This window comes from Anabrus simplex, chromosome 8, assembly GCF_040414725.1.
Source record: "Anabrus simplex isolate iqAnaSimp1 chromosome 8, ASM4041472v1, whole genome shotgun sequence".
Lineage (NCBI taxonomy): Eukaryota > Metazoa > Arthropoda > Insecta > Orthoptera > Tettigoniidae > Anabrus > Anabrus simplex.
In genome coordinates this window covers 207,759,914-207,772,005 of record NC_090272.1, presented here as the reverse complement: position 1 = coordinate 207,772,005, position 12,092 = coordinate 207,759,914, and the positions used below count along the sequence as shown (strand labels likewise).

Sequence of the window (12,092 nt, the reverse complement as noted above, 5' to 3'; positions counted from 1 at the left end):
CGATACTGTATACCTGCGGTATATCCAAAAGGTGATACTCGGGTTGTAATTAATTGTAGTTTCAATTATTAAAAATCTCCTTCTTGTTCTTCCTGACCTCTCTCCAAGTCTGAGGGGTCGTCCCTTTCTTCTTCTTCTTCCGGAACCTCTTCATACTCACTCTCCTTCGCTCCCGTTCTTCAGCTGATATTTTCGGTATCCTCTTCTCTTATCTCCCCCACTGGTGCTTCTCTATCTTATTCTTATATACCTTTCTCTGTTATTGAGCTCTGGCATATTTGGTGGTGTGTATTTGTTTCTCCAGTTCCCTGTCACTTCCTTCTTGATCCCCATCTCAATCCAGTCCTTCCGGAGTTCGACAACCAACATGATCCCCGTCTTTCCCATTCTCCATTCTCTCCATGTGTATCCTTATCACAAGTCCAGATAATCTTGCTCTTTGAGTTTTATGTCTTCGAAGGTCGTCCTCATGTTGCGGTACAGCTCGTCCCTTGATCTTCGTTCCTATCCTTGACGTCCTCTTCTTGGTCCCAGTATTTTTCTCGGAATGTTTCTTTCTTTTTTCTCCAGCTCCTCCGTCGCACGCGTACCTAGTGTCATCGGAGTCGTCAAATTGAGTGGATTTAGCCCAGTTTTACGGCCGGATGCACTTCCTGACAGCAACCCTATGTGGAGGGATGGACTCCCTATTTGTGGTCCACGAACCTACTACGCTGGCGTAGCAGGGGGAGAGGTGATACTCCCACGTGGCGCATCCCAGGTGGCGGATAGGAGGGGTCCTCACCGGCTTGCCGGCGAACTTGAGCGAAATAAAATAGCTCTTGCGAACCAAACACACAACCCCCTGTGGGTGGGGGACGCAGACGAAGAATACACCCACCCCTGCCTGTCGTAAGAGGCGACTCAAAGGGGCGGCAAAGGGATGATTGTATTAAAACCATGAAACTACTTGTGATTAGTACCACCACGCGGGGAACACCATGGGTCACTTTTATTTGCGCGTAGTACCACTGTGTTAGGTATTAAATAGGTTTGTGATTAGTAGCAAAAGAGTACGTTGCCGGCTTTTACAGTACCTTTGATTAGTACCACTATATGAGTGACACCATGGGATGAGCGACGCCATGGTTCTGGCTTGCCTATGATTAGTACCCACTATATGAGGAACACCACGGGATAGCGCGAGTCCCTGTGGTTAGTACACTTCCGTGATGAACATCATAGGTTTACGTTGCCTGTAAATGGCGCCGCAATGTCTGAAACATCATAGGTTTGTATTATGTGTGCGAATTTCATTACCTGTGAGTAGTACCATAATGTGTGGAATACCGCGAGTCTACGCTACTTTTGATTAGTACTGCAACTTGACAAACACCATGGTTCTACTTTCCTAGCGATAAGTACCATTATGACGGGCCGATGACTTAGATTTTGGACCTCATTAGACTAAAAGCATCATCGATTCAGTATTATGCTATAGACGCAGTCCCTTGGTCAGTAATACTATTATTTCACATCAGTTTCTGTGAATGTGAGACATTGCGGGTCGGATCCACTGATTGTTTTAAATTCATATCCATCCATTCATCCTTCGTCCTCACGTTTTGAATTCTGGTCAGTGGAGGATTTTTGGACTTTTAATTTGTCATTCCATTTCGTCTCATTTCGTACCATTAGGGGCCGATGACCTAAATGTTAGGCCCCTTTAAAACACAAGCATCACCACCATCATCACCTATTTGTTGTGTGATGTGTTGTATGTAAGTGAAGGTGTGTTTTAAGACGAACACAAACACCCATTTTCTCGAGCTAGAGGTGATAACCAGGCGTTGTTAAAATCACCGACCCGGATGGGAATCAAACCCGGAGGTCTGTGTATGTGTGTCACTTTTGTTTGCTTTATGCATACGGGATAAGTTATTAAAAATATTCTAATTAAATCTACTGTCTGCTGTTTCAGGATGACGTGGTTGACGTATTTGTGGACAGCCCTGAACCCAAGGAGTCACGACCGGGTCAGCTACCAGAAGGAGATTTCATAGACGGCAAGCTGGGCATTCTGGTGAGTACTCTTCCTCTGGGAGATCCTCAGTAGGGTTGTCAGGTTTTTGAAATGCCAATAAGGGACAGGTTATGGCACACTATTATATAAGGGGCGATCAAAACATTTCCGTTCGACGGCCGCACAGTCCTGAATCGGGATGCCAATCAGGCAAAATCGCCGTGAGCACTGAGGGACCGACGCACCAGGTTGAAGATCCCCGTCTGATAAAACACCGTGCGTGTCCTGCTGCATGAAGAAGTCCGTAACTGCCTGCTGCATATCCTCATCCGACGGGAAGCGTCGACGCTACCGAAGCTGATGTCAAGATCCATTGCACGAATGGTTATGCACCAGTCAGCCCTAATCGCCTCATCCACCACCCACTTGTTGTTCGTAATGGAAGATGCTGGTCTCCCAGATCGACCGGCGTCTTATGTCGAAGCGCGACCCCACGAAACTTGGTGCAGCATTCCACAACGGTGGTTTTCGACATACATTCTGCCCCACACAGAGCCTTCACTCTCCGATGGATGACCACCGGTGATTGTCCTTCGGCAGCCAAGAACAGAATAACAGCGCGTTGGTCCTGTTTGGACGCATTTGGTAATAATGTCGCTATAGGTCATGTGGCCGCATTTCACGCATAAATCTTGGCACACTACAGTAATCCCTTTGCCTGCATGCCCATGCTTAAACACCCGCATCGGAATCACGCTACGTTGAATGTTCCTTCCAGCAACGCCCTCAAACGGAAGCTATTTGATCACGCCTTATAGCTTAGATTATGTCGAATATTGTGGTAGCAGAATGCTAATTCAGCAGCAAAGACACTATTGTTCATCATTTCCCTTCTTAAGGAGAAGTACCTTGGATTAGATAGTTAATATACAGGAAATACCTCAAAAGTATAAGGTTGTCTAACTTTCAAAGATGAAATGAAATGTCGTATGGCTTTTAGTGCCGGGATATCCCAGGACGGGTTCGGCTCGCCAGATGCAGGTCTTTCTATTTGACTCCAGTAGGCGACCTGCGTGTCGTGATGAGGATGAAATGATGATGAAGACAACAAATACACCCAGTTCCCGTGCCACTGGAATTAACCAATTAAGGTTAAAATCCCAGACCTGGCCGGGAATCGAACCCGGGACCCTCTGAACCGAAGGCCAGTACGCTGACCGTTTAGCCAACGAGTCGGACACTTTCAAAGATATGTCTAACGGACAGAGAATATGTACTGTAGCAGTAAATTATAGTTTAATCATGTGCTGCAACAGTTTGTTAGCTGGAATAAATTTGGTATTCTTTTAAACGAACAAAACAAGAGAGGCATGTGATAGCAATGATTGCGATGGGTGGAAGGTCTTTCTCCCGGTTGGTTGTCATCCGTGACCGGGGGAGTGGGGGACTCTGTTTATTGTCTTCATCCATTCACATGTTGTACTAGCAAATGTACCCGTGCTTCGCTACGGTATAACATTGTATAGCGATATCGAAGTAAATTACTGTACATACAGTGAATAAGATTTTTTAATTTGCATGCCACTTAGCGTTATCCAGAAACAGTACGGGGAGGTTCTCATACGTTGTTTCCAATATAAAGTGTGAGTTGCAGAGTTGTGATGATAACGGCAGACTCACTTTCCTACTGCCATTCACAATAGAGTAAGAAAGTTTTCGTTATATTTGGAGGTTCCATTACTTACTGCGCGGTCACAATCGATTTTGGGAGTTTTCGTTACAATGGCAGGCGCCCTTTCCTACTTCCAGACAGATTACAGTTGAGTTTTTATTATAAAATCAGGCACCTTCACTACTGCCAATCAAAATTGAGTTGTGCTGTTATCATTATAATGACAGGTCCCTTTCCTTAATGACAGTCACACCGAGCTGGTGAGTTTCCATTATAATAGCAAGAACACTATGCCTAATGCCAAAAATATCTCCAGTAGTTTTCAAGTTATAAGAAATACGCTTTACAGTACCCGCTCTTGAGTTAAGTGCGGTGGGACTTGTACCGAAAACCGGTCCGTTAATGATATCTCCCTTATTAATGCTCGTATCGAAATGACGCACATGAGAAAAAAATCTTTAGAAATTGATTACCATTAAGTTTGGCTGTGTGTATTCTGTGCGGGTGCAAAATCACGATTTCGGTTTCGTATAAACTCCCAGTCAGTTCAGGGATTTAGAAACAATATTGGCCCTAAAACCTACCCAAGGACAAGTGGGTTCTAAATATGAATTTTGGTAGAAATATATGCAGTAGTTTTCGAGTTATAGACAAACAAACACCGAAGCAAAAAAAATGCAGATGGTCATTATTACACCTGAAACTGATAACTGTACGGAAATTTTACCAAAATAGTCAATGTACAGACACACGATCGTTACGATTTTATTTATATAGATAAATAAGGTTGTATAATATGTATTTCAAACATCATTGTAACATTTCAGGAATTGGAATGTCTTTGGTATTTAGTAGTACTTTCGAAATTAACTCATGTAATAATTTAGATTATATTAAACAAATACGTTCTTCCCAGCTGGAGGTCATCCGTGACTGGGAGAGAAGCGTATTCATTTATTCATTTATTTATTCCCTTCGTAATCTTTTTTTTTTTTTTCAGTCAATCGCTACTGGTCTGCATTTAAGGCTGTCGCTCCGGAGGCAGATTCCTTATCGGTTATTTACCTAGTATTTTCTTATATGATATAAAAGAAGTTAGAAAATTGTCAAATATCTCCTTTGGTATATTATTCTAACCTCTAATTCCTCTTCCTACAAACAAGTATTTACCCTAATTTGTCCTCTTGAATTACTACTTTCGGAAGTTCCACTCAAGCTATTCATCTGCTAATGTCATGTCAAGCCATCTCTCTACTGACAACTTGGAACGTTACGCTTAGTCAAACTGTTCGTCTCTTTACTCCTTTGTTATTTTAGACTTTAATGTCATGTCAAGCCACCTCTCTACTGACAACTTGGAACGTTACGCTTAGTCAAGCTGTTCGTCTCTTTACTCCTTGTTATTTTAGACTTTAATGTCATGTCAAGCCATCTCTCTACTGACAACTTGGAACGTTACACTTAGTCAAGCTGTTCGTCTCTTTACTCCTTTGTTATTTTAGACTTGACTTAATTCCTTAAACTCCCGTTGAGGAGCATAGGGCCGAGCAAGGTTTTGCCATCTGGTTCTGTGATGTGCCATGTGTTTCAGCTTTCCCCATGTATACTCAAGGTGCTCCTTCTCTACCTCTACTGATGTCCTCCATGTCATCTTAGATCTTCCTCTATTCCTCTGTCCCAGGGGATTCCACTCGAGAGCTTGTTTTGCTGTGCTGTCATCAGGTCTACGCATTGTATGGCCAATCCACTGCCAATTTATTTTCTTAATCTGCTGTTCAATCGGTAATTAGCGCGTTCTCTTCCTCAGTTCCTCATCTGACACCACTTCTGGCCAGTATATCCCTAAGATGTTTCTAAGGCATTTGTTCACAAATGTCTGCATCTTCCGTGTCAAAGATTTGGCCACTTTGCAGGTTTCACATGCATAAAGCAGCACAGACTTAACATTGCTATTGAAGATCCGCAGTTTTGTTCTCATACTGAGTTCTTTAGACATCCATATGGGACGGAGTGTTACGAACGCACCCTTAGCTTTGTTCTAACGGCTGGTCACATCTTCATCTGCCCCTCCGTTCACCGTTACAAAAGCTATTAACTCTATCTATAACATGCTTAAAAAAAAAACGATTACAAGTAACAAATCTTTCCCTGAAACAATTACTGTCAACGGACGCAATCCACTTATATTGATATTTCCATACTTTCAAATAAATGTGAAGAATTTTCTTCTTTGCTTTCGGCGAATCACATATTATAACACTAGTATGCCTGGCTGAGTGGCTCAGATGGTTGAGGCACTAACCTTCTAACCCCGCCTTGGCAGGATCAATCCTGGCTCAGTGCAGTGGTATTTGAAGATGCTCAAATACGTCAGCCTCGTATCGGTAGATTTACTGGCACGTAAAAGAACTCCTGCGAGACTAAATTGCGGCACCTCAGCGTCTCCGAAAACCGTAAAAGTAGGTAATGGGACGTAAAGCCAATCCCATTATTAACACTTAGTATGAACTCTCTTACTTGTCCCCCACCACAACACAACATTTTCTGCTGAAAAGCATTTGAAGGGTTTCGTTAAATGTTGCGGTGACATAAACCAGATGTCCCTGTGTCTCACTCCCGTGAGTCCCGCGTTTGGGGCCGGTGCCAGCGTTTCCCTCGCTCGCCTACTACACGTTTCGACTTTCGATCATGGTGCAGAACCGCTAGATGAAGAACGATGAACTGAAATACAAGTTACTTTAAATACATAATTTTAACTATGGCAGAAGTGAGTTGTGTAAAAATGAAAATAAAAAATAAGAGATAGGCGTCCCGTATGCTATTAAAACGGGACAGTACCTCAGACTTTCAAATACGGGAAATTCCATATTATACGGGACAGCTGGCAACCCTACCTCTCAATGACCTCAATATTCCCAAGGTGATCGTATTGTAAACTGCTCTTCCGAGTTCGATGCCCCATCCATTATCGTGTTTGGTAAGAGAGCGTGATTGCGGCCGGAGATCAGCTGTTTCAAACAGATCAATAATAGTTTAGTTATTACATTTTCCTGTTGGTAAAACACTGCAGAGGCAGTGTAACGAAATCACATGCAGTTTCATGATGAGGTTGGGAATTCATCACCCTACGTTAGCCCTCCCGTGCATGGGAACCTCATGAGGTTGTTGGAGTTCCCATGCATGTTCATGCATTATAATGGAACCTCGATATCTCGAGTCTCCTCGGGAGCTAAAGTTTACTTCGAGTTATCGAAATTTCGAGATATAGACAGCACCGGTTTTTTTTGTGCTTTACGTCGCACCGACACAGATAGGTCTTATGGCAATGAGGGGAAAGGGAAGGGCTAGGAGTGGGAAGGAAACGGCCGTGGCCTTAATTGAGGTACAGCCCCAGCATTTACCTGGTGTGAAAATGGGAAACCACGGAAAACCATTTTCAGGGCTGCCGACAGTGGGGTTCGAACCTATTATCTCCCGAATACTGGATACTGGCCGCACTTAAGCGACTGCAGCTATCGAGCTCGATAACACCGTATGTATAGCACATAATTGAATCCTATGTATCTACGGGTTTATATTGAATACACTATTTCAACAATATACATACATACTCTCTTTTACGGCATCACTTTAACTATAACCCTTATTCTAGTAACTTTTTAGAAGACAGGATACAGTACATACAGCAGTGAAACAAGAAACATACCTCCGTTAATACGGTAACTTTAGGAAGAAAAAATCCGTTAGTCTCTTCTGTTTTCTTACCGTAAACCTTCTTTGCTTCCACACAGTCCGGCTCCATGGCTAAATGGTTAGAGTGCTGGCCTTTGGTCACACGGGTCCCGGGTTCGATTCCCAGCAGGGTCGGGAATTTTAACCATCATTGGCACGGGGGCTGGGTGTATGTGTTGTCTTCATCATCATTTCATCCTCATCACGACACGCAGGTCGCCTACGGGAGTCAAATCAAAAGACCTGGACCTGGCGAGCCGAACCCATCCTGGGATCTCCCGGCACTAAAAGCCATACGCCATTTCATTTTTATTATCTTTTTTTTCTTCCACACACATTTCAACAACATTTATTGCGGTGAAAACACTGTCGTTTACATTCGACTGACTGTGTATGTAGGATCGAAGAATAGCCACTGCACTTAACGCCTGTTCTGCTAAAGGTACAGGAGAAGGCAGCTCCAACTCTTCTTGTTGGGAATCTTCTTCTTCTTCTTCTTCTTCTTCTTCTTCTTCTTCTTCTTCTTATTCTGCAGCGTTGACAGTATCTGTAGGAGGTTCGACCACTATAACGTCAGAGTCCACATTTATGTAAGCTCAAAATCAGCTTTGCAATTTAACAAGCTGCTGATTCTCCTGCCATTCTTTAGGAACAAGAGTGACTCCCTCCTCTTCATGTTCTGAAGCTCCTGAGTCACCTTTCAAAATTCCTGTTTTGCGGAAGCAGTCTATAATTATTTCCTATTTCACATCAGCCCACGATTTACTCAGCATTGTTATCGACTGTAGGAGATTAATGCCCGTTAATGATTCCGAGGATTCAATTCCTCTCAGAATTCTCTGAACAGCCCTCTTGTTATTGAAATGCTTCAAGTTTTTAATCACACCTGGGTCCATGAGCTGTAGTTTGGACGTTAAGTTCGGTGGCAAGAAGACCACGTGCGCTGCCTTTAACACCTGAATGAGCACCTTGGGATGAGAAGGGCAGTTGTCTACGAAGAGGAGGATTTTCCTCCCTTCACGTTGAAACTTCTCGCCAATACCACGCAGCCGAGATTCGTAAATGGAGCTTGTCATCCGCGATTTCGGGGGTTGTTCAATCAATCAATCAATCATCAATCAATCAATCAATCAATCAATCAATCAATCAATCAATGCTGATCTGCATTTAGGGCAGTCGCCCAGGTGGCAGATTCCCCATCTGTTGGTTTCCTAGCCTTTTCCTAAATGATTTCAAAGAAATTGGAAATTTATTGAACATCTCCCTTGGTAAGTTATTCCAATCCCTAACTCCCCTTCCTATAAATGAGTATTTGCCCCAGTTTGTCCTCTTGAATTCCAACTTTACTTCATATTATGATCTTTCCTACTTTTATAAATGCCACTCAAACTTATTCGTCTACTAATGTCATTCCACGCCATCTCTCCGCTGACAGCTCGGAACATACCACTCAGTCGAGCAGCTCTCCTTCTTTCTCTCAATTCTTCCCAGCCCAAACTTTGCAATATTTTTGTAACGCTACTCTTTTGTCGGAAATCACCCAGAACAAATCGAGCTGCTTTTCTTTGGATTTTTTCCAGTTCTTGAATCAGGTAATCCTGGTGAGGATCCCATACACTGGAACCATACTCTAGTTGGGGTCTTACCAGAGACTTATATGCTCTCTCCTTTAGATCCTTACTGCAACCCCTAAATACCCCCATAACCATGTGCAGAGATCTGTACCCTTTATTTACAATCCCATTTATGTGATTACCCCAATGAAGATCTTTCCTTATATTAACACCTAGATACTTATAATGTTTTCGAACGTGACCGGTAATTAATTCACACCCGAGAAACAGTTAGACTTCGCTGATTTTCCGATCACTAGAAGTTTTAATTTTTCCGTTCCCGTCATATTAGCTCCGAGCATCACCATAACCTTTTCTTTACTTGTTAACTGTGTCTCAAAAACGACAAATTCCATATTGCACAGTTAATGTTGTACAAAATTCGAGTTACAGAGTTCTTTTTGCTTCGAAGGAGGAAATGCTTGCTTCGAGAAATTCGTGTAACCGAATTTCGACTAATAGAGAAATAAATACACATGAAGAATGGGACGAACGGCCGGGAAATTTAAGTTACTTCGAGATACTGAAAATTCGAGTAATGGTGGTTCGAGATATCGAGGTTCATTGTATTTATTATATTTAATCTCAGTAGTACATTTTTCCCTATCACCTGTTCAACTTCACAGTCAATCTAACACATGTAGCCTACCAGAGATGCCTTTTTTCTTTCTTTTATATAGCAGACGGAAGAACAGCCCTGCATCCGAAGGTACTCATTTCACCCCATCATCATCCACGCGTACAAACCACCGTTTATTTTCCGTGGGCCTTTCCCATCCCCCATAAGCTTCGTGAGTACCTCTGGCGTCATTCTCAAAGGCATTACAGACCTACGGTCTTGCAAGTATACTTGTGCTTTGCAATACGTACTCATGGCCAGTAGGCAGTAATGATCCATCTTTGAATACCATAAAGGACTGTCAGCATCCTAAGTCACCATCTCTACTACACGTAGGTCACGGCTTTTTCATCATCATCATCATCATCATCATCATCTGTTTACTCTCCAGGTTCGGCTTTTCCCTCGGACTCAGCGAGGGATCCCACCTCTACCGCCTCAAGGGCAGTGTCCTGGAGCTTCAGACTCTTGGTCGGGGAATACAACTGAGGAGTATGACCAGTACCTCGCCCAGGCGGCCTCACCTGCTATGGTGAACAGGGGCCTTGTAGGTGGATGGGAAGATTGGAAGGGATAGGCAAGGGTGAGGGAAGGAAGCGGCCGTGGCCTTAAGTTAGGTACCATCCCGGCATTCGCCTGGAGGTGAAGTGGGAAACCACGGAAAACCACTTCGAGGATGGCTGAGGTGGGAATCGAACCCACCTCTACTCAGTTGACCTCCCGAGGCTGAGTGGACCCCGTTCCAGCCCTCGTACCACTTTTCAAATTTCGTGGCAGAGCCGGGAATCGAACCCGGACCTCCGGGGGTGGCAGCTAATCACGCTAACCACTACACCACAGAGGCGGCCACGGCTTTTTACAGACTCTAAATTGTGCTATTCACAATATTGTTATGGGTAATTTTATTCTATAGAGTAGTATGTATCTTTCTAATAATCTGGCTTTCATTTAGAATTCAGGATCCTCGGGGTCACTCACAATTTGTGAACTAATATCTTGGAATATTCAGCTAAGTTGTCTCTAACTCGCCGGCCCCGTGGTGTAGGGGTAGCGTGCCTGCCTCTTACCCGGAGGCCCCGGGTTCGATTCCCGGCCAGGTCAGGGATTTTTACCGGGACCTGAGGGCTGGTTCGAGGTCCACTCAGCCTACGTGATTAGAATTGAGGAGCTATCTGACGGCGAGATAGCGGCCCCGGTTCAGAAAGCCAAGAATAACGACCTAGAGGATTCGTTGTGCTGACCACACGACACCTCGTAATCTGCAGGCCTTTGGACTGAGCAGCGGTCGCTTGGTAGGCCTAACTCGTGAACTGTTCAAGATATCGACATTCTGTATTTACTTTCAGTCAGGGGCTCATAATAGGACTTACAGTACTTTTTCATGGCGATCATCTGAGATTATGGTGCTAACACTGTTTTCTACACATAACCGTAAACCTACAAACATTACAAATTCAACGCCGTGATTATTTTGAAAATCGGACGAGTACTTCTGGAGAAAATATAATGTACCAGTATTCAAACAAGCTTCTTTTGGAACCTGGGGACTGCTATGTTCAATTCATGCTACGTATGAAACATGATCTAGCTGTTGATATACAAAAGTTGCTTCAACTTGTTATGACAGATACAGACATGGACTTAAGTATTCGTACAGCCACTAAGAAACAACCAAAATTTGTATTTGTGGAACTCTGAGCATAAAACAAATATATAAGTACTTCTTACATAGGCCTACATGAAGATAACTTATCACTTGAAAGTATGAACACAGTAATGATAATAATTTTAACGTTCTTCAAACAAAAAATAATGTTTTCTTCTCTCAGCATGAGTTTTAAGCTGGACAAAAGTACTCATACACTGACGTAACAACAGTGAATTCTGTCCCTCACTACTTGGTGTATCTACCTCATCTGTGAATCACTTCCCTCTGTCTCTTGCTCAAACTGAGGACCAAATTTCTGGTTGTCTCTGCTCCAATATTATGCCATTCCTTCAGAAGCAATTCTTTTAGCTGAAATTTGCTAGAGATGTGGTGTTTTTGCACTTTTCTTTTCAGTTCGCTCCAGGGGTGCTCAATAGGATTGTGATCGGAGGACAGTATGGAGTTTTCAGGGTGTGGGGCATATTATATAGCACCCACAGTCAGACAGTCTCTGCTGTGTGCTGAATGTAGTAATCGTTTCCCAGACCCAGTTTCTCTATACTCTTCTTCAAGTTTTCTTTCAGAATATGTAAATAATCAAATCTACCCATAGTTCCCTCAATGAAAACTAATTCCCTGATACAATATACGGCCATACACCCCCAGACTAACACCACCTCCACTATACTTCACAGTAGCTTGAAGATTCTGGATGTCAAGAGAAGTATTGGGCCTCCTCCAAACCAAAATACGGCCATCGTTATGGAAGAGGTTGAATTTTCTTTCGTCCAAGAAAACGACCCTGT

The 12,092-nt window shown here is 43.3% G+C and overlaps 1 protein-coding gene across 1 annotated transcript in view; it reads left to right on the top strand.

Annotated features, from left to right (window-relative positions):
- The window catches only part of LOC136878701 (calpain-A), a 191,126-nt gene that overhangs the window by 137,405 nt on the left and 41,629 nt on the right, over positions 1 to 12,092 (top strand). Inside the window, exon 3 of the mRNA XM_067152127.2 lies at positions 1,961 to 2,062. Within this exon, the coding sequence (XP_067008228.2) occupies positions 1,961 to 2,062 (102 nt within the window). The remainder of the gene's footprint in view (positions 1 to 1,960; positions 2,063 to 12,092) is intronic.